The sequence below is a fragment of the Penicillium macrosclerotiorum genome (assembly GCF_028827735.1).
Source record: "Penicillium macrosclerotiorum strain IBT 26536 chromosome Unknown utg000003l_segment0_segment0, whole genome shotgun sequence".
Taxonomy (NCBI): Eukaryota; Fungi; Ascomycota; class Eurotiomycetes; order Eurotiales; family Aspergillaceae; genus Penicillium; species Penicillium macrosclerotiorum.
In genome coordinates, this window is record NW_026643083.1 from 6532508 (window position 1) to 6557101 (window position 24594).

At 51.8% G+C, this 24594-nt stretch overlaps 12 protein-coding genes across 12 annotated transcripts; 4 read left to right on the forward strand and 8 right to left on the reverse strand.

Annotated features, from left to right (window-relative positions):
* Positions 1–91: 91 nt before the first annotated feature.
* On the reverse strand, positions 92–736 carry N7462_005257 (NUDIX hydrolase; the record flags this gene model as incomplete). The annotated part of the gene is made up of 1 exon (XM_057076982.1): positions 92–736. The coding sequence occupies one exon, from the start codon at positions 734–736 to the stop codon at positions 92–94; it is 645 nt and encodes a 214-aa protein (XP_056936487.1).
* A 619-nt stretch (positions 737–1355) lies between these two features.
* On the forward strand, positions 1356–1730 carry N7462_005258 (uncharacterized protein; the record flags this gene model as incomplete). The annotated part of the gene is made up of 2 exons (XM_057076983.1): positions 1356–1454; positions 1611–1730. 2 exons carry the CDS (start codon positions 1356–1358, stop codon positions 1728–1730), a joined length of 219 nt encoding a protein of 72 aa, XP_056936488.1.
* Positions 1731–1800: 70 nt separating this feature from the next.
* N7462_005259 (uncharacterized protein) lies at positions 1801–3603 on the forward strand (the record flags this gene model as incomplete). Its single annotated transcript, XM_057076984.1, has 6 exons — positions 1801–1944; positions 1999–2281; positions 2555–2617; positions 2674–2934; positions 2992–3125; positions 3268–3603. 6 exons carry the CDS (start codon positions 1801–1803, stop codon positions 3601–3603), a joined length of 1221 nt encoding a protein of 406 aa, XP_056936489.1.
* A 138-nt stretch (positions 3604–3741) lies between these two features.
* On the reverse strand, positions 3742–4695 carry N7462_005260 (aromatic alcohol reductase; the record flags this gene model as incomplete). Its single annotated transcript, XM_057076985.1, has 2 exons — positions 3742–4602; positions 4666–4695. 2 exons carry the CDS (start codon positions 4693–4695, stop codon positions 3742–3744), a joined length of 891 nt encoding a protein of 296 aa, XP_056936490.1.
* Positions 4696–6787: 2092 nt separating this feature from the next.
* Positions 6788–8779, forward strand: N7462_005261 (T6SS phospholipase effector Tle1-like catalytic domain-containing protein; the record flags this gene model as incomplete). The annotated part of the gene is made up of 3 exons (XM_057076986.1): positions 6788–7405; positions 7450–7612; positions 7677–8779. 3 exons carry the CDS (start codon positions 6788–6790, stop codon positions 8777–8779), a joined length of 1884 nt encoding a protein of 627 aa, XP_056936491.1.
* Positions 8780–9447: 668 nt separating this feature from the next.
* On the reverse strand, positions 9448–11465 carry N7462_005262 (putative phenol 2-monooxygenase; the record flags this gene model as incomplete). Its single annotated transcript, XM_057076987.1, has 5 exons — positions 9448–9527; positions 9589–9705; positions 9759–9933; positions 10006–10890; positions 10956–11465. The coding sequence occupies 5 exons, from the start codon at positions 11463–11465 to the stop codon at positions 9448–9450; spliced, it is 1767 nt and encodes a 588-aa protein (XP_056936492.1).
* A 515-nt stretch (positions 11466–11980) lies between these two features.
* Positions 11981–13472, reverse strand: sitA (TOR signaling pathway phosphatase SitA; the record flags this gene model as incomplete). The annotated part of the gene is made up of 4 exons (XM_057076988.1): positions 11981–12270; positions 12350–12681; positions 12779–13187; positions 13319–13472. The coding sequence occupies 4 exons, from the start codon at positions 13470–13472 to the stop codon at positions 11981–11983; spliced, it is 1185 nt and encodes a 394-aa protein (XP_056936493.1).
* Positions 13473–14177: 705 nt separating this feature from the next.
* On the reverse strand, positions 14178–15842 carry N7462_005264 (putative alpha/beta hydrolase; the record flags this gene model as incomplete). The annotated part of the gene is made up of 1 exon (XM_057076989.1): positions 14178–15842. One exon carries the CDS (start codon positions 15840–15842, stop codon positions 14178–14180), a length of 1665 nt encoding a protein of 554 aa, XP_056936494.1.
* Positions 15843–16494: 652 nt separating this feature from the next.
* Positions 16495–17803, reverse strand: N7462_005265 (lactonase family protein; the record flags this gene model as incomplete). The annotated part of the gene is made up of 3 exons (XM_057076990.1): positions 16495–16850; positions 16928–17401; positions 17551–17803. The coding sequence occupies 3 exons, from the start codon at positions 17801–17803 to the stop codon at positions 16495–16497; spliced, it is 1083 nt and encodes a 360-aa protein (XP_056936495.1).
* An 805-nt stretch (positions 17804–18608) lies between these two features.
* Positions 18609–19544, forward strand: N7462_005266 (putative catechol dioxygenase; the record flags this gene model as incomplete). The annotated part of the gene is made up of 1 exon (XM_057076991.1): positions 18609–19544. The coding sequence occupies one exon, from the start codon at positions 18609–18611 to the stop codon at positions 19542–19544; it is 936 nt and encodes a 311-aa protein (XP_056936496.1).
* A 2198-nt stretch (positions 19545–21742) lies between these two features.
* Positions 21743–21946, reverse strand: N7462_005267 (uncharacterized protein; the record flags this gene model as incomplete). Its single annotated transcript, XM_057076992.1, has 1 exon — positions 21743–21946. The coding sequence occupies one exon, from the start codon at positions 21944–21946 to the stop codon at positions 21743–21745; it is 204 nt and encodes a 67-aa protein (XP_056936497.1).
* An 811-nt stretch (positions 21947–22757) lies between these two features.
* Positions 22758–24380, reverse strand: cbhB (putative 1,4-beta-D-glucan-cellobiohydrolyase; the record flags this gene model as incomplete). The annotated part of the gene is made up of 1 exon (XM_057076993.1): positions 22758–24380. The coding sequence occupies one exon, from the start codon at positions 24378–24380 to the stop codon at positions 22758–22760; it is 1623 nt and encodes a 540-aa protein (XP_056936498.1).
* Between the last annotated feature and the right edge of the window lie 214 nt (positions 24381–24594).

The window sequence follows — 24594 nt, forward strand, 5'->3', positions numbered from 1 at the left end:
GCAATTGATGCATTCCATTGACATTTCTATCATGCTCTCCATCATATTCCACCTCAATCTCTGGACCGCATAACATCCGCAACTACTTTGATCACAGCGTAGCTGTCCTCCCCTGGCGTTGTCTAAATAGATCAAATGCGCGAAGAATGTTGGGTCCCTGATGCGCGAACGCTGCAACGGAGCGTGGCAGAGAATATTTGCCCTCTGAGGAAAGTAGTGAAAGTTGAATCTCTTCTTCAAGTGCCCAATTGAAAGCTTGATGTTCGGCTGCATCCAGCTTCACAGGGATCTCGTCTCTGGAGACTAAATGTGTCTTGGCATCGGGGCCTTGGCGACTGGCCTCATGAACCTCCACCAGAAACGAGTATTTGGCGATGCGCAGCTTCTCTCCAGTGCCACGGACATGATTCCAGCTATCCACTGCTACTAGCTCGGCGATATGCGAAACGTGGAGTCCGGTCTCTTCGAGAACCTCGCGCGCCACTCCATCCAGGAGAGTCTCGTCTTCGCCCGGCTCGGTTGCACCCCCGGGACCTTCCCAGCAGCCGCCCATTGTGTCAGTGAGAGCCCGCTGCAGTAGCAAGATTCGGGGAGCCCCGGCATCAGATACGGCGTGTGTTGAGACGAGATAGCCACCCACGCCGAGACTGTCGAACTCCGGCCGCGCGGCCAAAAAGTCAGCGAGCGGAGCCTTGAAGTAGCTGAGATGCGGGGCAACTGTATATGGCAGCGCCATTGGAGATGATGGAACGAGGGGGAGTGGAGTTGGTATGGCAATTTTGGTGAGGTGGTCGGGGGTTGTTTTTGCGAGTGAGTCGGTTAGTTGGCTTGACGAGATCACGGGGACTCCATCTTGCCCTACAATCAGGACGAAAAGATCGTGTAGACTGGCAATTCTGCAGAGCGGAAAGGGGCAAATCGAATAAACAAAATACGAAAATAACAAAACAACTAACGCAGAAAATGGCAAGCCCTATAGATCTTCCGATCGGCAATGCAGACCCGACCCCGATGTCAAGCAGCACCGCAAAAGAGTCCACGATATCAGATCGTGAAACTCATCCGAATCGGAAGCCGATCCACTCACCAGCTTCGATCAAACTCATATTGGTCTTGATTTTGCGGGGCTGCGGGGGATCGCCAGTAGACTTGGCCAGTGAGAGCTTCCCCCACACGATCTCCGACATTTTCGGACTCGGATTCGAGGGAGCGATGGGCACGACAGGCACGATGGAAGACCCAGCATCCAATCTTCTATATAAAGAGACTGGCGTCCAAGATGCGGCCATGACTATCTCAAGCTCTCCAACTCTCGCTGCGCTTCTCATTTTCGTGAATCCGTTCTCTTGGCCACCATGCCCGGCACGCTGCCCTCCGAGGACCATGTGGACGTCTTGATCGTCGGCGCTGGGCCTGCAGGCCTAATGCTGACCAACTGGCTGAGTCGCTCTGATGTTAAAACAAAGATACTAGATAAATGAGGAACCAAGGTGAGATATCCGGAGATTGGAACTGCTTCTGAGAAATTTCTGAAGAGCCCTCTGCTCAAGTGGTCAACATGCCATCGTACCTCGTCAACTACTAATCCATGCCCCCTCTTATATCTTCAGGCCGACGGCCTTCAATACCGCACGCTGGAGATCCTCGACTCTTTTGATCTGGCCCAGAAGGCATGGTGCGAGTCGAACCATGTGATCGAGATCTGTCTCTGGAATCCGGAATCCGGATGAGTAGGGCCACCTCCGCAGGTCAGACCAAATTCCCGATACTATCCCAGATATCAGCCGATTTCAACAGGTTATGCTGCATCAAGGTCGGATCGAGCGCCTCTTCCTGGACTCCATCCGCGAGCATGGGAACATGGTCGTGGAACGGGGGGTGCTTCCGACGTCCTTGGACCTCGATGAAGACAAGATGGCTGATTTCAACGACTATCCAATTCAAGTCACTTTGCGGACCTTATCGGATTAACAAGCTTCTCCTCCACAACAACAACAGCATCATCAAAGTGCCGACGGACAGGAAGAAGCCGTCAGCGATGGGCTGTTTCGCAGCAACTTGGCCGCGGACGACACGGATGACCTGATTCGATCGACCAAGGCGCAGGCTCCCGCCGACCAGGTCGAGTCCATCAAGGCCAAGTTTTTCGTCGGCTGTGACGGAGCACACTCCTGGGTCCGTCGTCAGCTGGGATTACACCTAGAGGGAGAACCGACCGATTATATCTGGGGCGTCCTGGACATTGTGCCGATAACCAGTTTCCCCGACATCCGACAGCGCTGTGCGACTCACTCGACTACTGAAGGTCGTGTGATGGTGATACTGTGAGAGAACAAGTTGGTCCGGCTGTATATTCAGCTCCAGACTGCCGAGCATGCACAGACGGGAGGAAAGGCAGATCGATCTTGGATTACCCCGAAAATCATCCTTGAATTTGCCCAACGGATCCTTCATCCATATAAACTGGACTATTCATATTGTGACTGGTGGACGGCCTACTAGATTGACCAACGGGTAGGCGACAGCTTCTTGTGAGAGCGCGTGTTTCTGGCAGGTGATGCGGTCCATACGCACTCCCCGAAAGCTGGCCAGGGAATGAATGTGAGCATGCAAGATAGTAAGTGATGCTTGAAAGTCTTATTCTATGCAGCCCTTGATGATACGTTAGCTTAGCCTATAATTTGGGATGGAAACTAGCCTATAATCTGGGATGGAAACTGGCCCATGTTGTGAAAGGATATAGCGATGGGTCAATCCTCAAAACCTATGAATCCGAGCGACGAAAAATTGAACAAGATCTGATTACCTTCGACCACCGCTTCTCCCGGCATTTCTCAGGGCGCCCGGCCAAGGATATCATGGATGAAAAAGGGGTCAGTATGGAAGAATTCAAGGCTGCCTTTGAGAAAGGAAATGAATTTGCGAGTGGGATCAGTAGGTGGTCCATTCCCATTGTACCAATTGGGGTCTGCAAGCTAAAATCCCCCTTAGCGGTTAAATACGAAGCAAGTGTTCTTGTTGCGAAAGAGAGAGATTCGGCTGAGGCAAAAAGCAGTACTACTATCACCAGCGAACCTCACTTGGCAACTGGAGTTGATATCGGAAAGCGAATGCCGAGCTTCAAAGTGCTGAATTAATCCGGCGCAAGATCATGGCATCTTCAGGAGTTATTGAAGAGCAATGGGCGCTGGCGAATTCTCATCTTTCCCGGCCAACTGACACAGAGTCAGAATATGCAACGCATGGAAATATTGGTCGCCAAACTAGGCGCTCCAACCTCATCTCTTCGCCGATTTACCCCCGTCGGACGGGCTGATCGAAGTTTTGACCATTCAGGCTGGGCGGAGAAAGAGCATCGAACTCCTGGACCTACCAGAGCTGTTTCACCCCTATAGTGAAACAATGGGTTGGGATTATTGGAAAGTCTTTGTGGACGATGGATCTTACTATGAGGGCCATGGCAATGCCTATGCCAATTACGGGATTGACCCTGTTCAAGGTGCCAGTCTTATTATGCGCCCCGATCAGTATATGAGTTGGGTCGGGGAGGTTGATGAATATGATGTAATGGATATGTTTTTCACCGGATTTATGAAGCCTTAAGGCGTTGCCAAGTAGTAGAAAATTATTATATGTTCTTCATTACGCTTTTATTGTGAGATCAGAGGAGCACAAGCACAGGGGCATGTCTATTGTTACGAATCTCCTTTAAATCATCTTCTTAGCCGATCCATTTGCCACTTACACATACTTCTTGACCAGATTCACAATCTCGGATTCAGTCCACTGGGACACTCCCACAATTTCATTATCCACCTTGGTGAAATGAGTGCCGTATTTGCCCCCGAAGATGGCTCGCCGGATCAGATTGCGAGCAAAAGTCGGGATATCAGGAGGGGACTGCTGGAGCGCCTCATATGCCTGTTTCTCCAGATCTTCAGTCTTCACCGGCGTTCGTTCAAGCTGATCGCCTTTCCCTGACCAGTTCAGCAACTGATTTTGTGTCACGTTGGCCTCTGCGACATAGATATGTCGGTTTTTAGTCTGTTCCGGCCGCTTGAGCACCCCGACTACAGCCCGACCGATGCCCCTAAGCGTGGTTGTACTGAAGGGCACATCTCCACCATCATAGACCGCAGTTGATGGTCCCTTTAAGTTCACGATGAAGCCTTTCTCGAGACCCCAATCGAAGAAAGGACCTGTAATTACCGCGGTATAACTGAGCGTGCTGCCAGGCGTCGCCAACTCCTGTAGCCGCTGGATCACTGCGACCTTATCTCCAAAAACAGGCAGTTGACTTGTCGCCGAATTTGATGTATCACAGCCAAACTCCGAGGGTATGAATCTTTGGATCCCAGCAGCAACGGCAGCCTCGATGACCCGCAAGTGAACGTCCCTCGAGACTGGACCTGTTGGCAAGACATTGATGAAGGCATCCTGGCCTCTCAGAGCCGCTACCAGTGAATCAAGTGAGTTGTAATCGACCACCTGCACTTGGACTCGCGGGTCTAATTGATGGGAGGAGGAGCGACTCAAAACTGTGAGTTGGAAGCCAGCCTCGAGCAGGCCGTTAACAATAGCCGGGCCAAGATTACCAGTGCCCTGTGATCATGAATAGATGTATGAGTGGATAGTAGAGAGAATGATAAATAGAGATCAACATACTCCTGCCACAGCCACTCGGGTGATTGCCATGATAGAACTTTATAGGGGTTGAACTTCTAAGGCTTGCTTAGACTGAACGGGGATAGTGGAGATGGAGATAAGATTGGGAGATAAGATCTTGGATGCCCGAAGAATCAGGTAAATAAAGCTTAGAGCACGAACTTACAGCTGCCGACGTTACCACCTTTATGTACTCGCGTCTGCTGGGCTATTGCCGGCCCTTAACTCTCCGTCTGAATCACCTCATCGAGGAAGATTATTGATCATGGCGGAATTACCCCCGGAGCTGACAAACACTTTGTAAAACTCCCCGAAATCCTGATGGCGCAATCTATCCAGCAGTAACAGCAGAAGCAGAAGATTGACTTCCGACGCATGCGCAAAGGGAAATGGAATCGACTTCTACATTAAATGGGCGGCGTTTTGGGGATCCATTCCCCGTGGGGCATTGAGACGACTTCTATTGCATCCAAATATCTCAAGTCGCGGGCTTGATGCCCCGGCTAGTGAATTCAATACGTGGCCTCTTTATCTACCGAATTGAGTCCCGATATGATTGCTGTTCTCGGACATTATCTTCCGACAGTTGGAATGTCCCAGTCTCTCTTCTCCCCCCATTGAAGCCCTCTGGCGCAGAGGCTTCTAGGCCGCAGGAGCGGATTTTCTGCTTTCCTTTCTGCGTTCCCTGAGATCGACTTTGTGACCACAACGTTCTGATAAGGTAAATTAAATACCTTCGCCCTCCGCAGACCACAAACAAGAATTATCTAAAGCCTGTAAATGCGGCGAAGATGCTGAACTCGGGAGGCCCGCCGATTCGGCCCCACCTATCACTGCGTGCAAAGCGGTTCTCGCTCTTTTCTTGGAGCTCCGATCATTTCAGCAGATATTGTGCCGCAAAAAGGAGCTTTTCTCAAAGGGAAATAAGCAAACAGAAGCTGAACTTTATCCAGCTGAAAGTACTAGTCCACTGGCCTACGAGACCTTTATTTTGTGATACAAGCCGTGTACCATGACGTCAGATCAAGTTCCTCTAGGCAAACCATATAAATCGTTAATTTTCACGTGTATTGCTTATTCAAGGTGTGCCAATATATTTGAAGTGCTGGTGGAAGATCACGGAGGAAATATCACTGCACTACTCGGAATTGAGTGGACACGGAAGCCAGAAGCTTGCGTTGGTGATCAGAGAGCCCCGGGCAACGATGACTTAGCGTCAAAGCCTACTATCTCTTTGTGCATGTATCGCTTTGGTCAGCTTTGAATTCTCTGACGACAGGTTCAATTTGGCGGTTTAGTAATCGCTGCTCAATACATAAGCGGGAGCTTGCATTAGGTGCGAGTCAGAGAGCGAAGAGCGAGATTGAGCAGCTGATGATAATGGGTAGTAGAATATCGAGGCGAATTGGGAGCTAGCGATCTCTCGTGTCGGCGATTTTGTTCCATTCTATAACCTGGTGGTCCGTGGTATAGGGGGAGCACTTGAAAAAGGGGCTTTTCTAACACCGAACGGGGCCCGAGAGAGTCATGGCGTACTCTTGAAAGAGAATAGCACTTGGGTTGGCGTGGCTCTTCAAGCTCTGTACTTATCTTTTTTGGTCGCCTATTTTACCAAGACTTTGCAAGGCAGTCGGCTTCCCTGTCGCTTAGATCTGCAGAACCGGGAACGCCATGGTCGCGGGTCGCATGGGGAGAATCTCCACATGGGGAGCGGTTTGCTCACAGAGCCGGAGAAACGCATGCTCCTATTGGTCTGGAGGAGGCTGCTATGAGGAGACGCCACCCTCAACACCACAAGCTGAAAATAAGCCGACACCAAACACGGACTTCATGGAGAAAGCTGAACTCGCCAAAATAGTCGGGCGCTGGAGGTGTCCTCATGTGGAGGGTTCGTCTGCGTGGCGACCTGAGGCGGAACTAAGGGCTAGACTTCGACAGGTTCGCATATGCAGTATACGATGTCCCCAAAGGGGGTTCTAGAGCGAGAAGTTCCCTGAAAAAGTCAAACAGGGCAACCTTCTGGACATAGATAAATAGAGACATCGTAGCGCCCATAAATGAGTCGCGCACCTTGAATTTCATTTCTTCCTGTATTATCGCCACGAGCGGCGCATTTTGTCCAATGGAGTTTCCTCACGATGCAGAGCACCTCGAAATCCAAAAGAGACATCTCGGTGACAAAAGCTCAGCATCCCAGCCCAAACGTATCATCATCTGCTGTGATGGTACCTGGCAGTCGGCGGTCTCAGGAGAAAAGAATGTGCCCTCTAATGTCACCCGTCTCTGTCGTGCTATAACCCCCGTCGGGACTGATACCAGTGGGAAGAAATGGCAGCAGACTGTATGGTACGATTCCGGAGTTGGCACCACTTCCCTCGCCCTCGGTACGGCCATTGAGGGTGCTACGGGGCAAGGGTTGGAGGGAAATGTTATTGAGGCATACAACTTCTGCGTCTTGAACTATAATGTTGGCGACCAGATCATGATCTTTGGATTTTCGCGCGGCGCTTATACTGCCCGTACCATTGCTGGTGTCATCACGGATATCGGACTTTGCAAGAAAAAGGACCTCAACAAGTTCCCTGAACTTTGGACGCTATACAAGGCCTTCAAAGTCAATCCTCAAAATCAAGGCAAGCGATTCTTCCACAGCGAGCAATGGTTCAAATGGTTATGGGGTATGGCCGATGTGGCCCAAGGTGCCGGTGACGACAAGAAAAAGAATTCATTGTCACGAAGGGTAACCATGGGAAGCTATCTCCAGGAAAAGACTGGGCCACACAGGATGTGGAATGGGCCCAGGATGGTTCAAGAAACGTGGAGGTAGTTGGTGTTTATGACACCGTGGGTGCTATTGGCATGCCGGAGATTGGGGGGTTCAAAATTCCCCAATGGATGCTTTTCTGGCAAGAGAAACCGGGCTGGCATAATGTCGGACTGTCAACCCGTAAGTCAAGATCCCAAGGATTTGAAGTCTTCCAGGGTAAGCCATTTCCTAACATTACGCATAGATATCAAGCACGCCTTCCAAGCCCTTGCTATCGATGAAAGGCGAAAGGCGTTTGAGCCCACCATATTCTACGTACCCCCTAAGCCAGAAACCAATCTGGAGAAGGAGATGCAAGACAGGGTGAATCAGGCAAGGGCAAACTGGCAGCAGAAATTTGAAGAGGCACAAGAGGTGAAGAAAGGGATCAAGGGAGAGCGTCCAACAGATGCCGCTGTCAACAAGGCCGCCGCGCAAGCCAACGAGGCTGCGTTGGATTGGAACACAGCCTTCCGACAGCTAATCAACCACCGGGACAAATTACAGCCTGCGACAAAGCTGGCGCAGGTTTGGTTTCCAGGTTACCACATCAATATTGGTGGCGGCTCAACATCTACGATGGAGAACCGGGGTAATATGGAGGAAATGTCCAACATTGCGTATGCCTGGATGTTGGATCAAGTCAAGAAACATCTGTCACTGGACGAAGAACAAACCATCGAAGAATATCAGCTACGTGAAGAAATCTTCACCATGAATAACGAGAAGCGTGACGCGTGGAACAAGATGACTGCCGAAGAATCTTGGGGAGCATGGGCCTGGCGCCAGTCGTCACAGATAGCTTCGGCTGTTGTCCACCCACGCACACCTGGTCCGGAGCCACCCTTTAAAAAGCGCCGGTCTTATGATTGGGGGGCTGGTCCAATGGACGATAGCTTCACCAAGATGTACTGGCCAAATGGGGAACATATTCGCATTCCTGGTCGTTACGCTTTCAAGAATGGCCAGCGTAAGGACCCTCTTGGCGAAACATTCGAATACATCCACCCTGTCGTTCAATACAGAATTGATCGAACACAACAGATGAAGAAGGCGGGTGAGGATGTCATGGAATATACGCCCAGGGGACCAAAATTTAATCGTCGATTGGTGGTGGATAAAGACAGCAAGAAGCCTTTTTATGTATGGGATTTGGAGTATTCCTTTGACCCCGACCCCATCACAATGCGCGAATGGAGACTGGGTAGTTCGGATTGTTACGAACGAAAAGCCATTGTCTGTGAAGCAGCCCGCGAGTGGGTTGGAAAGATGGACAAGACCCTCAAGACCACAACAACTGGAATCTAATAACTAGCCTATTCGGCGATTGAACATGGAGCATTGTTATTAGGGTCCGATGGGAGAATATCGCATATCGCAGTCCAATTTTGACCATCAGCCATGCCCTAGAATGACTCCAAAGATGTTCCATCTATACTTCTGGACTTCACGTTCAAGATTCTTAAATCAGCACAGGTATTTATCGTGCGTTGCTATCTGTGACGCGAATGAGCCACGGATCTCCCGCGGGGAGAGCATATCGTCTTTACAGTTACATTCTGCAATGTTATACAGTTTGATTTTTTTGAGTAATGATAGTATAGTATTATGGATATCACGCTATAGCCAGTTCAACTCATAGATGTAAAAGTCAGAATGATTCATAGGATAGCGTATACTGCATGACATCTACCAGCATACTTTACATAGAATCAGCGTCGGGGAGCGATTCTTTTGGGAGAAACCCGGGCTGAGAATTTGATATCCAGAGCCGGCCAAAGAGCATAGTGAGGCATACTTCTATTGGGTACGTGAGAGATGCAGTCAAATATAGATAGGGAATATGTACAGAAAATACAATCATTTTTATCTCATAGCCGGCTCCCAAAAAGGCTGGAGCCCTGAGATTCCGTCTCCGGGCCTCTACCATGCCTGGTTAGCTTGCTTGCGTGATGGATACCGGGGGTGCAACCAACCTACGCTTGTGGCTTGAGGAATCCACGGAAGAACTTGCCAATCTCATTATAGTCATTGATGTCAATCAATGCGGAAACGTCTGTCACCCGGTCGCTGGTCAATCCAATTTTCTCAAAAAAATTCACGGGACAGATACTCACATTGATCTGGGCGAACGAGAATCAGAGCACCTCTTGCAGGGCTGATTCCAAGGCACTCATAAGCCTGGCCATGGCCCTTGTTATAGCTGTCATCATCGTAGTAAATCTTGTGTAAATCTGCGGCTGGTTAGTTTCCTACATAAAAGCGCTTTCGCATCATGTAAGCGTACCTCTGGTCCGATTCTTGCCCGCGACTGGGTAGAAGCACTCTGGGATATTTTCTAGCTCAACATCATGACGTTTGCCATGCCCAATGATGATGGTCTCAATCAGACTATCCGAGTCCTGAGACTTGGGCGTGAAAGTCTGAATAGGACCGTCGTAGGATGACAAATACTCTCCGAGCTGGAGTTTTGTTAGCAAGAGGAATTGTGGCCTGGTTTTTTTTTTGGCTCAATATAACAAAAGCAGTCGTACCTTGTTCAATTTGATCTGGTTTTCTGAAACAGTCAGATCACCCACGAATGCCATGACTCTCCATCGCCCATCCGACTTAAGAGCCTTCATCAACTGGAGAGGCTTGGAGTCACAAAATCGGACCACTTGAGCACTCGGCAAGCGCATACCGACCACGACATTGGACGCTAACTGCGTCGACTCCAAGGAGGTTGTGATCGGAGATACATCATACTTAGCTGTTAGGCCAGCTGTGTATTTTCCTGATTGGATGAATCCTTCCTGAAATTCAGCGGGGCTAGTTTGAGCCCCAGAGGAAAAGAGCTTGGAGAAGTAGCGATCAAAGTTGATCAAATCAATCGCCGTTTTCCTCCGCTCCAGTACGTAAGTCTCAAGTAGGGAAGGGTGTGCCAGACCAGTCAGGACTTCACCGAGCTTCCAACCGATGTTGTACCCGTCCTGCAGACTGACATTCATTCCCTGGCCAGCTTTGGGTGAGTGGGTATGGCAAGCGTCACCTGCGAGGAAAACGCGATGATCCTTGTGGAAATGATCGGCATGACGCTGGCCAATTGAATAGGCTGACCACCAGACGGTCTCGACAAAGTCAACTTGATACGGCTGGAAGATGCTCTGTGCCTGACGCTGGAGATTCTCCAAAGTCACCTCTTTCGGGTTAGTTCCCGAAGCCAGTTCAATATAGAACCGGGTGAGGTTGTTGCTGTCGCCCTCGCGGGGAATAATCAGGATATTTCCTGCATTGGATCGAATGGTAGACTTTTTGCGAATATCAGGGAAGTTCGTTCGTGGCACCATATCCATGACGCCCCAGACGGCATCGCTGCTGTCGCCGACCATCTTATACCCCAAGGATTTGCGGACCACGCTATGCGCACCATCGCAAGCCTAGATACGGAGTTAGGCAAACCATATAAAGTAATGCATAAAACTCAGAAAACAGGGGTACTCACCAATGCATATTTGGCAGCAAATGTCTCTGTCTTGCCATTCTTCTCTGCAGTGACGGTGACGGGATAAGCTGTGGGATCCGGGGCAGAGGTGCTATCCACTTGAACGGACGTGACGTTGTATCCGTAGTCAATTTTTTGATCGTTATACTTTTGCATCAGCTCAATAAGGAGTCCGTTGATGCGGGCCTGGTTTAGAATGACATGCGGTTGGTGCGATAATCCAGGTTGAGTGTCTGCAGTGCGGCCAGTCCGCTTAATAGCGCCAGTGCCGTTATCTGCCCAAAAATTGACTTCCAGAACATGATATGCTTCTCGTAGGAGCTCTTCACCAATGCCAAAGCTCTCGAAAATCTCGACTGTACGGCACTGCACGCCGTCCGCCTGTCCCATCTCCATCGGACTATCACGGCGCTCCAGGACCTTGCATCGGATGCCATAGCGCGCCAGCCAAGTGGCCGCACATAGACCGGCTGAGCCACTACCACAGATGAGCACGTCGACTTTTTCCATCTTTGCTTCAGTTGGCGATACACATTACTTGTCCGTGCGCTTTCCCCGCGGGGTTTTAGGGTTTTATGGCGGCCCCGGGATTAGACCCGAGAGCTTCGGGATGACTTCCGGGCCGGCCGGGCGGCGGCTGTTGGTAGCGCCGCTACAAAGATTTAACGCCTCGGTAGCTATTGGTTCGGGGAATCGGACCCAGTCCAGTGCCGTAATACCCTTCAGTCGTTATGCCGTGCAGGGACTCCGGATTTCTGAGCCCGTAGGGTCGGGGACTCGGGGAAATGAAACTGGAGTCGGGACTCCGGGACATACGAGATTCAGTTTCTCCCACGCTTGAAACCCGGAGTGGACGTCATTATTATGCAGACGGAACCATTGATTGATTCAAAACGAAAAGTGGTATAGACATGGTATTCGTCTCTAAAATCATTATGTATGCTTGTCATCTCCCCAATCATTGAACTAAATTGAGACCCAACCGAATATAAACGCCGGCGCCCGTGCAAAGTTTGCAAAACATGTTACAGGAAATACTCGCTACGGCCAGGCCGCGAGGTGGGCATGTGTCGCTGATCATCGCTGACAGCACTGAATAGCTTGAAGGTTGGTTTCAGGTCATCTTCGATCTCACAGACGGAGGCCAGGTTGCCACACCGATAGCAGTAATTCGGCGCACTCCACACGGTGACGACATTTTGATTGGTAAAATGATATTTGTAGCCCTCATTCACCAGCTGGTGAGCACGGGCAATCAAGGAGAGGTCATTTACATGGCAGAACTCATCGGCTACGCGGTCACCGAACAGCCAGCCTAATGTGAGGGGAAGGATCAGCGTCAAAGTTTCGATTAAAGGGGCAAGATAGGCGTGATTTGTTTTGGGTTAGCTCACCAGCTCCGCGAGGGCTAACCGCCCATGTTTCCACATCATCTGGATCAGACCAGACCAGGTCACAGAATGCACCCTCATGGGGAATCTCCTGGGCCCGCGCGACGACGCGCACCTGGTCGAGAGTTCGAATCTCAGGGCTCAATCCACCATGCACACAAAGCACCTTGCCGTCGATGATGGCGCCCAGCGTCATAAAATCGAAAACCTGGCAGCAGGCCTTCCACACCGAGGCACTGCCATATTTCTGGAAACATTCTTCATAAAAGCCGTAGACTTGGGTGATTTGGCGGGATTCGTGGTTACCTCGGACAAGAGTTACTCGATCCGGATATCTAGGGAACCCATCATATTAGTATTGTTTGGTTCATCGCGTACACCAAAGACATCCCGGTCGGACATCCTGGGTCGGAGAAGGCCGACACTACATACTTGGCCTTGAGACACAACAAGAGCGTTAGCGTTTCCAAGCTAAAGTATCCCCGATCCACATAGTCTCCTAAGAAGACAAAGTTGCGGTTCAGTTGGACATCATTGGATCCTGGACTGGCTGGCCGGCTTTGAGAGTTGGTGTTTGCGTCGTCCGCACCCTCCTCATCATCCTCCATGTTCGCGTTGGGGCTCGGGCCGCGTAACTTCTTCCGAACCTTCGGATCGGTAATGGTCGAGGGAGGTTCGATATCTGCGGAGGTAATGACCGACGGGGAAGTTTGGGGGGCATCGAGTTCAGTACCATCAGGCATGCCGCCAGAAACGCGAAAAAGCTCGAGGAGATCGTAAAACTGGCCGTGAATATCACCACAGATGGTGACCGGGGTAGAAACGGGCTGAATATTGGATTCTAGCTATTCCGTTAGGGTCTGAAACTGAGGGAAAAGATGGGTCCAGGATATTCTGAGGCTAATTCTGTGAAGGGAGGAGAGTGACGAGGTTCTGGAAGGAGTTGAGGCAGTCTTCATGTCTTCTACTTACCTTCCATCATGTATTCCTTGACAATCTCACACAACTGCTTCATATGGGCCTCCGACAGATACTTGCAGTTCTTGGCTGCCTCAAGCCACTCATCAGGGCCCGCATTGCGTCTCAATTTAGCGGGTCCCGGGGACGGGACCTTGCTGTCAGTCATGGCGAATGTGAGAGGTGAATCCTGTAATGGGAGGGAAGTTGGAGGCGGGGCGTCGGTTTTGGGGAACTGCGCGGATGGCGGGCCTCGGGCGCCGCACTGGACTTACTCAACTGACGGGGTCACAAGTGGCCGGGACTACATGACTTCACCCTCCAGAGGCTAGATTCCAGATGACTTTGCACCAAGACCCTGTAATACTATCTGATCCAGGGCACCATTGAGTGAATTTCCGTTATCTTGCAAACCCATACATTCACTTATATAGCGTAGACAGAAATTTCGAGTAATCTGGGGCGTGACGCCTGCCCGGCACGTGAGGCACATGAGGTTTTATAGTTTGTGGATTTCAATTTGGAAATGCTCTATTGAGACAAGTATCAGCCAGATCATGCCCTTTTATTCAAGTGCCTTGGTCTAATTAGCATACTGTTCATGTAAATGGATTGGTGAATCGCAAACAGCCTCCTCTGACACGGGTGCGTTTGCCTGCTCGACATAAAATATATATAATGGAAACCACGGTACATGGATTTATTAAGACGATTAGGTCAAATTACTGCAATCTTGAACTACATAATAATTTGTTCATCAAATACATCAATCGTTTCGCTATGTAACTCAATTTTTACTTTCAAATAAGAACCCAAACCTTTCGCCAGCTCATCAATCTATGTGCGCATTTGGTTCCACATAGTCAATGCAAAATTAACCATCAATCTTACCCAGGAACTCAGTGACAACCTCCGCGAAGGCCTCGGGCTGCTCCACCATCGGCAAGTGACCAGCCTTGTCAATGATCTTCAGCTCCGCATCACCGGCCAGGTCTGCCGCCATCTTCTGCATTGTCTGAGGTAGGACACCATCGTTAGCGCCGGCCACGAACAGACCCGGCACGGTGGCCGCCGCCATGCGCTCGCGGATGTCGTAGGCACAGAGTGCCTGGACGCTGTGGGCGAAGCCCTTCAGGCTGTTGGTGCGCACGGCCTCTTTGACCGGCGCCAGGACCTCGGGCTGGGTCTCGTACGACTCCGGGACGAACCAGCGTCGGGTCGTGATCTCGGCCAGCTGCTCGCCCACAATGGGCTCCTGGGTCGTCGGGTCAGTCGAACCCTCCTGCTCAGCCATCGACACCCGGTCAGCCCAGGCCTTGCGGTTGGACTCGGGGGCGGATGAGTTGGTGTCGCAGGCGATGAAAGCGGCAATCCGCTCCGGGAAGAGGAGCGCGGTGTTGAGCACAGTCACACCACCCAGACTGACACCGATCAAGCGGGCGTCCTTGGGCGGCACCCGGAGTGCATCCAGGAGGGTGACCAGGTCGGAGGCCAGCAGGTCGATGTTGACGGGCTGCTCGCCGCTGGCCGCGCGACGGCCGCGGGTCAGGTAGCGGAGCACGCGATAGCGCTGATTCTGCGGGCGAGCAAAGAAAGAGTCGACGAAGCGATCCCAGATGTTCCAGTTGACCAGAATGGAGTTGCTGAGCACCACCACGGGAGCGTGGGGGTCGGTGCTACCTTCCAAGCGGTAGGGGATCTCGACGCCGTCCTTGGTGGTTACAAACGACTCAACCGCCGGGCGGGTGGTGGTGGATGGAAGGGTGCGGGTGCGGCCATCGTTCGACGACCAAGGCCCAAGACAATCGGGTTGGGCTAGGGACGAGAGCTCACGCGGGGCCGGGCCAAAGGTGTAATACCACTGGTAGACCCGGCGTCTCTTGGAAGTGACGACGGTCTCCTGAAGACGCTGACGCCAGGGGGTGTTCATGGCGGCCTGGTGCACCTCGCCGCCCAGTCCATTGACGGGGGCATACTCATGGAGTGCCAGGCACTCCCGCGGAGCAGCGGAGTCAATGGCGGCCGTTACGAAAAGACGGCTGCGGCGCCAGCCGGGCACACGCGAGAGCATCTCAAAGTGTTCCTCGCGGTACCAGCGGTCATGCTCGGCCTGCTTCTCGGGGTCGGGGTGGGTGGCAGTGGTCACTGCGACGAGGACGCTCCCGCGGGTCTCGGCATCGGTGTCGGCTCGATCCTCGAGCGGGCGGAAGTCCGGGGAGCTTCGCTCATCCACCAGGTCGTATAGCAGACGCCCCACGTCAATCTGCGCCATAGTATTCTTCTCTCGCTGAGTCTTGATGAGGTCGGTGCGGAGATCTAGGTAGGTCTTGCGGGTCAATTCGTCCATGTCGGTGATATCGTACAGCGCCACGTACTCGGGCTGTTCGCCGTCGGTTGCACGGAAGCGGAAGCCATTGGTGACGAAGGGAAGACGGAGACGCAGTGGGCCATGCTCAGTGTTGTACCAGTCATGAAATTGCGTGTCCGGCAGCGAGCCCTTGGGCTGCATGGTCACATAGAGAAGGCCGGGAGTAGGCATGATGCGTGGCGGGGGTGGAGGTCGATGGGTCTAAGATGAGTATAGAGGGGTATAGATGCTCTCGCGACTCTCGAGAAAAAAAATAGGAAACGGATATCAAACGGCGACCCGGAACACAAAGAACCAAGACAAAGAGAGAGCAAAGAGAAGAAGAAGAGTAGAAAAGGGCCCTGCTGGAGTCGCCGTCATCGTCGACGTTGGCTGGGTCGGCAGTGCCCCTCACCCGAACGGAAGAAAGCAAAGCGCACCCGACGTAAACTGCCGACGCTTGGCTTCGTCTTTTTTTGTTTTTAATTTTTTTCTTTTGCCAGAATATGCTGCCATGCGTTCTACGATGCTCTAAACACTGCAGCCATTACGGTTTACAGCGTGACATTATCTGGATATATGGAGTGTAATTATGACGCCCATATAATTTTCTCCCAAAAAAGAACCCCGCATAGATAGAGCACTAAATCTATAGAATCTATAGCATCGTGGGGTAAATCGCTTTTTAAGTCATGTTATGTCCGTACATATAATATAGCTATACTATATCAAGGATATATCTTTATCTCTTCACATATAGGTATGTTCTTCGTCTATTCATGACACGTTTTTCTTTTCTTTTATTTCCTTCTCTTCTTTTCTTTTTCCTTAGAAGTTTTCTCGTTTAATCATACCAGATGGCGTTCATGCCAAAGCCCTGCTCTGGAATGTCCACGCGGGCCACGCGGGCCAGCTTCTCGTCGTGCCAGCGGTACATCTCGACAAAACCCAGCTGGTCGTCGCACAGCGCCAACCACTCATCGCTAAAGTCGCAGGGGCTGACCGCGTTGGAATGACCGCCACTGGTCGAGGTGGGGTTGATGAAGAGCTGGCGCTCAATCTCGCCGGAGGGGCCTAGCTTGAACGCCGTGATGTAGCCGGTGACATCGAAGTGGTTGGACCGGGTGGTCGCAAACAGATACTCACCACTGCGGGTCGTGAAGGTCACGTCGCCGCGGTATTTGTTGCGTGGCGGAAGACCTAGCAATTATCACCATCATTAGCCCTCGCACATACAACTTCTCTTCATCTTCTTCCTCCTCTAAGAAACTACTGACCAGGCGGGAGGAGCGGGTAGGTGATATGGGTAAACACCGGCTTGTGGGTGCGCTCGTCAATTACGTAGACAGCCAGACGGTTGCCCGCCTCCATCAGCGCATATAGATACTTGCCGCTGGGGTGCATCTCGACCCAACGAGGGTGGTCACCGGCATCAGGGGCCTCCAGGCAGTCGACCAGGGTCAATTGACCCGTCTCCGCATCCTTCTTATGTGTCCAGATCTTGTTGGCCTGGAGATCTGCGGAGTAGAGGTAGGTCTCGGTGGGGTCGAACACCATACCGTGAATTCCGGTGTTGGGGTCGTACTCATAATTCTGGACATTGGCGTCAAGAGCTCCGTCCGGCTTGACCGAGAAGACGTTCCCGTACCCGGCGTACTTGTAGAAGGGGTTGCCATAGACATTGAAGGGGGGCTTATGGGCCGCGAGCACGAAGATGGCGCGGGTGTTGGTGTCCGCGCTCGGGGCGAGAGCTACATTGAGGTTGTTAGTGGGGGCGCGATCTAGCTAAATTTGAGGTGCCAATGGCAATTGTCGCCTTTGGCAGATCAAAAGAAAACAGGAGATATTTGTCCTCAATTGCTTTAAGAGAGTGCTTAGGAGGAGTAGGACCATAACGTACGATGACCGGCAACCGGGTGCGATGCTTGGTGCACGATCTCGGTCGGGCTGTGGACAGCGAAGCTGTTCCACTTTTTCATGGCGGCGCCATAGATGGCCTTCTTGTCGTGGGAAAAGGTCATCCACGAGATGGGTTCGGCCTCGGGAATGTCGGTCTTTTTGACCAGGTCCAAGGTGAGGGCCTCATCGTCGAATTGGACAGTGTAGATGCGCCCGGGGGCGGTCCACGTCCCGACCATCAGATGGTGCTTCATGGCGGCGGCAGGGGAATGGGAGAAGGATCGTAGCGATCGTGGGAAGAGAGGCTGACAGAAGGAGGCCCTGAGCGAGAGCGCTGAACGGATCATACGATGCGCGGAGTAAAGCAAAGCTCAAGCAGAACTCCCGAGTTGAGGATACAGAATATAGACGCCCGCACCAAAGTCTTATCCAGGGTGGGAGTGCGGGGAGCCGGCAGCGAGAGGCGGCACGCATCCGTCAGATGCGTTTTGCCATGCCCAGTCGGGGGTGGCCATAATCGCAAAGGCTCAAACCCGGGGGATGGGTCCGTTCTAGCACGAATCACAGCGGGTCTGAATGGGCTGATCCAGAGGAAACTTGCGGTTGGCACAACCAGCAGGGACTCGGGAGCGTCGGGATGGTGGCGACGCCGAACGCGGCATTGGGAACAACACAATCCCGAAAGCGCGGGAGTTGGGCGGTGACTGGCTGCCGGGCAGTTTCACTCGCGGGGGCCAGTCCAGCCAGGTCACTTTGCAATGGGCGCCGCATACACTCGGTACTTCCACCCCGTTACTTTTTTTTTTTTGCCCCCGGGAGCCTCCGCGGTTGATTGCCGCCACGACGGTCCGGGGACGAGAAAAGCGATTATGCACAGCTGCTTTCCGGGGTAAATTGCCAGAGCCAGAATTGCCTTTGCGCATGAATCACTACCAGGCCTGAATTATAAAAAGGTCCTGCGTCGCCCGCTCTTTCTCATCCCCCCCCACTCCACTTCTATACTTCATATCTTATACTTCCCTCATACCTCCTCTATATCCCAACACACCTATCGTCGCCATGGCTGCTCAGAACTCTCGCTTCGACCCCACCTTCACTGACCAGGTGGTCAACGCCATGGGTCCCAAGACCCCCGAGCGTGCTCGCGTTCTCTTGGGTGCTCTCATCCGTCACATCCACGACTTCGCCCGTGAGGTCGAGCTGACCCCCGCCGAGTGGATGATGGGCGTTGAGTTCATCAACTCTATCGGTCAGATCAGCACTCCCATTCGTAACGAGGGTCACCGCTGCTGCGACGTCATCGGCCTCGAGTCGCTCGTCGATGAGATTGCCAACAAGATCGTGACCGAGCAGGGCCTGTCTCCCACCTCCAACGTCATTCTGGGCCCCTTCTGGTCTCCCAACGCTCCCTTCCGTGCTCTGGGCGATAGCATCATCCAGGATCCTCTGGACAACGGCCGGGTCACCTACATGCACGGTCGTCTGACTGACATGGAGACCGGCAAGCCCATCGTCGGCGCCGTCCTCGATATCTGGCAGGCGTCCGCCAATGCCCAGTACGACTTCCAGGATCCCAACCAGAGCGAGAACAACCTGCGTGGCAAGTTCCGCTCCAACGAGAATGGCGAGTTCTACTGGTACTGCTACCACCCCACTGCCTACTCGTTGCCTACCGACGGCCCTGCCGGTGTCCTGCTCAACCTGATGGACCGCTCCCCCATGCGCCCCGCGCACATCCACTTGATGATCACCCACCCCGAATACGCCACCGTCATCAACCAGATCTACCCCAGCACCGACCCCCACCTTAAGATCGATTCCGTCTTTGCCGTCAAGGATGACCTGGTTGTTGACTTCAAGCCCAAGACTGACGACCCCAAGGCCGAGCTCGACCTGACCTACAACGTCACCATGGCCAAGAAGGAGCACCACCCCAACCCCAACTCCGCTCCCCCCAAGTCCTCCTTCGAGCGTTCGATGGCCACCAAGCTGTGAATTTCCCCACGGAGCACCGCAGTGAACACGATCCCGGACCCTCAAAAAACCTGAAGGCCGTGAGATGAGATTTGGAAATCTTGCATTGCATTTGGATTTAGCGTTTTATTGATTTTTTTTTTTGTCTTTTTGACTATTGTTCCCTCTTATTATGGTTCAACTCGTGTACGCTATCTAAAACCCATCAGATAAGATGACATGATGAATGCGCATATATGTACCGAAACCTGATCCAACCTTCTGCCACGAATTCCCAGAAAAACCATCTGTAGCAATAGAGCAATAGACGCCTCAAGGAGAGGCTCTTGAACGCACGCGACAGTAGGCGATCCTAACCCCATTTGTCTTCTCCTAACTAGTTGCGTAGTAGTGACTGGAGATCGGGGTCGTGCCGTTGATTGCGAAACCCTTGCATATGGAACCCTGCAAATCTTCAGTTTCATCCAATCAGGATGCTTAAAAATATGCTTATTTTGCTACCTAGTGAAGTCTCGTTTGACAAGAACAAAGGAGAGTAATGGTATGGTAGGAGTAGAGGAGGTATTGAATGGGTTCTAAGTACTCCCTACTTCAATTTGGACTTCAAATTAGATGTCTACAGTTCGAGGGCTTTCAATCTCGGTCTTCCGTGAACATCATATATCTACTATCTTCATTCGAGCACTAATAAGAGGCGACCTATTGGTGACTATCTCCTTGCAGTCTTTATCGAGGAACGAGTCCATGCGTGTTGGGCTTCCTACAGTCGCATAGCGATCTATCCTTCGAGCGGAGAGCCTCGGCTATCGAGTGAGATGCGCCGTCATGATGCATGCTCTTCGCCGGTCACTTTACACCGAAGACCTTCGTTGGGATTAGCAGCTTCAAGCTATGATTCCTGCGGGCCCGAGGGCAATTCGCTTTCTCGCCCCGGCATTTCGCAGAGCATCCTTAAGAAAGTTTCGGCAGCGCCCACAAGCCGGAGAAAAGCTCCCCCACACATGCGGGTAAGTATTTTCCCGCATTCTAACGGTCGTCGGCAGCGACGACACCCGCGTTCGGTTGTGGCGATCCTCCATGATGCCGCTCTGGGGAAGAGGATTTGGACTAGGACTTGGGCTAGGATCAGAGCTAAGAGAGCATGTTATATGCAGCACAACCACACTGAATGCCTGTGAACCAGAGAAGCGATGTGTATGCCTGAAAATTGGTGTAACGAGTCTATATGGTCAATGTGCCTCATGAGGACACAAGGGGAAAGAAACATCAAAGGATCACTAACAAGAAGGGTATCATACTCTTCAAAGGTGCTGTCATACCCAAAGAGCTTCAAGTGGCTTGAGTCGGGTCTGATATGGAGAGGGATTTCCGGGGAATGCTGGAAAGTATTCAGCTCGTTGATACTTGAAGTCGCGTATTATCGATTGATATTTAATATTCAATCAAGCTTCTTGAATCTCGAACCCACGAGGAGCAAAATTAGCAGCAATTTGCCCATCGATATCTCATCTTCAGTGTAGCTTTCAATGCTATGATTGTCATTGTTGGGTACAACTGCGTCAGATGCTGCCTATGTCTTGTCTGGAGGTTCGCGAGAATAGCCATCATGAAATGTCACAAGATGTCGCATGTCAAGGGACTGTGCAAATATAATGAGAAAAGCCTGGGATGGGGACCGAGCATCCCCTTTATACGGAGTGGGACTGCACTAGACGGGGAGGCCGTGAAGAGCACCCACCCTCCCCAAGGGCCAGAAGAGGGGACTACATCATCCCCACAGATGATTTTGGACAAAGTGGAGTCATTTTCCAGAGTTTCCATTTATGCCCACATGTGGTCTCGATAGAAGATGGAGAGTGTGGCGATGTCAGGGGCTAGCGGATACGTGATGAGATAATGGCTCTTGAGTGCCGGTTCGCCCAGTATGACTTGGATCGATGGCCCGAAGTGTATGGAGTAGAGATCTCTAAATGAAGGAAACCCGCGCAGGAGGGAATGGTGTGACGATACCAAGCGACAGCTCAAATAATATCCGAATTCGGCACGGGCTCTGAAACTGAGGGTTCTCGGCAGGAAATGATGGTCAGCATGACGGCCTTGAGTTTCCTGCACCCCATCCATTGCAGATTATATTATAGTTCTTATTTTAGCGCCTAGTTAATCTACCTGCTGCGACGTGGCTCGGGCTTGGGCTCACCAGTTTTCATTTCCGTGAATCGCTACGCACGGACATGATTCCCGCCAGTCACAGTCGTCTTTAGCGTGATGGGGGTGTCATCCGGGGGGTCATCGGCGTTTTGTCTGAGTGGGCGGATCTTCTTCACGTCCCGCCCTGCCATCTTCTGCGCCTTGACAGCACGCTCCGTTGTTCCGCAAACCAGTTGTAGAACAAGCGGCAGAGAACGATCAACCATGATCAGCATGATTCCGAAATCTGAAAGATCTCATTGCTTGGCTCTTTCTAATCTAGATGTTCTGTGAGTCTGCACAGAGTGTAAGAAGAGTATTGGAGTATTTTTGAGGAATCAACATGTGCAGCCTGCAACTCCGCCAACGTAGCCCTGATCTTCGTATTCAAATCTGTTACGAGGCACCAAAATGCACGCACTACATCATTCCGAGGATTAATTTAACAGGGTTGGGAACAGAGGAAGAGCATGGGGCAGCCACGCACCCCTGAAGGGACCTCGGTAATGCGAGGTGGCTTACACCTGCGGAGCGCCCTCCGCATGGCGTTGCTCTGCATCCATGTTTTTACACATGTCATCAAGTATAAGAGACCGCCACAGGGGCTACGCTAGACCCGGGGAAGGCTCTGTCGCTTAGGGGGCGTTTCTGAAGCCCCGGATAATTAGCGAATGATTCCTACTAGTGGCTGAATAGTGCGGGCAGTGCCTGCAGGGGAGGACGACAATGCCGAATCCGAAGGATCGGAGGAAGACAGGACGGAAATGCGGGGATGCGGGGTCGGGGTCTTCTCGAGATTATTTCCAGAAATCAGGGGAGAAGAGGAATAGAATGATCAAATTAAAGTGCATGGGAAGCTACTAAGATGAGCAAAGAAAAAGAGAAAATTCAATTGAAACAAAACTTCTACCAAAGACCAAGTAGGAACAATAGGAAACGACTGTGTGCGCGGGTCTTCACCCTGTTACTCTCTCTTTCCTTTCATCCAACCTTTCATTTCTTTAGACCAAATATCATCATTCCATTTCCCTCACGCTCTCGCTTATTCTACAGGCACTGAGAGTAGTAATCGTTCTGCTTGGTGCAAGTATACCCGCTGGCGCAGGTAGTTGCCCCAGTCCAGCCAATACCGCCACACTGCGCCCAGTGGGCCGCACCCGTGCTGCTCGACCCAGAGGATGTGGTTGTCGAGGTGGAGGTGGTCTTGGTAGTCGAGGTGGTCGAGGTGGTCTTGGTAGTCGAGGTAGTCGAGGTTGTCGATCCAGAGCCGGAAGAGCTAGAGCTGAATGTCGAGCCCAGCGGGCCAAACTTGATGTTCGAGTAGATGACATAGGAATCGGCATCCTCCGTCTCGATGGTGTCTGGGTCACCCGATGAGATATCGCAAGTGCCTCGCTTGGCGCCCGGGGTCGTGGATGAGGCATCAGTTGGGTAGGTGCTGTCCAACCAAAGCATGTTGGCATAATGATCATCCCACAGACTCATGACTAGAACCATGCCTTCTGCAAGACCGGCGCTCATTCCCGACATGCCACCATGCTCGCTGAATACGTCCGTATCACCAAAAGCAGTCTTTTGTGCTGTGCAAAACGAGGAGGTGATGGAGTTTCCGCTCACTCCGCTGATCGTGGATGCCGAGTTGGGGATGACCTTGCCATTCTGGACGTAAAAGCGCTTGATCTCGGACAAAGTGCCAGACGAAGTACCATCGTCTGTGATGAACTGTGTCACAACGGTAAAGGTAGAAGAGGTATCGACAATCTCTCCGGATCCATAGAACGTGGTGTTACCCATTCGGTAAGGGTTGAAATCACATCCGTCCGGGTCACAAGTGCCACCGTAGCGATCGCTGCTATATGTACCTCCACAGCCATCCGTTTCGCACATGGTCTGTGTCGGGGTATCACATGGGTGGGGAGTATAGGCATTGGAGATAGAATTGGCCTCCCAGACATCCATTTCGGCGCAGCAGGAGCCATGATTCCCAATGCCAGAGTTGACGTCAGTGGATGAAGGCTCCCAGCCCTCCACGTTGGCTTGGCCATTGATAAACTTCAGGTCGCGAGGGCACTGGGAATCACAATAACCCGTTCCGTATTTGGCGCCGGCCTTGTTGGTAGAATAGCGGGACATGCCGCCGTCAGCGTCCATGTTGACGAAATACAAGGCACCATTGAGACCACACGGAAGATGGGAGACATCGACATCAAAGGTGAACTCCTGGTTCAAAAGGTCGAAGGTCTGGTAAGTAGTGTCATCCTGCAGCAGGTACAGACGAGACCCGATATTCTTGTTCGAGGACTGCGTGACAAAGTTCAGGCGCAGCTGATTGCCACTTGTCGTCACACCATAAGTGCTACTGTAATCGGCGCCATCGAGGGCGCAGTTGGCTGCGCAAGTCACATCATCCGGGCAGAGAGTCGCATCCCATGTTTGCCCAGTATAGCAGTTGGTGGAGCTACTGGTGGAGTGCACCCAACGCCAGTTTGCATCAATGACCACCTTGCCACTCTGCGATGTGCAGCTGCCGCTACTGGTGCATTTGGACCAGGTCAGCGAGGGGTGAGTCTCTGTCGTATAGGTGCCGACTTGCTGGGCGTTTGCAATACCCAGAAAGGCAGACAAAAGAAGGGCAGTTTTATAAATTTGGTAAGAGATGGCCGCAGTCATCTTGGGCCAAATTCAATCCGTCTCAACTTTGTGAATTTAAAGAAAGAGAAATATGAGGAGACCGGTTGGAACTTTTTGCTTGATGAAAAAAAATTGAAGACTTGGTTGTGTCGAACACTTTATATACTACTCTCTTCACCAAACAAGCCGGAAGAGTATGCAACAGAGGGCTTGTAGATACAGACGCTACACGGCGGAACGGTCCGCTTGGCCG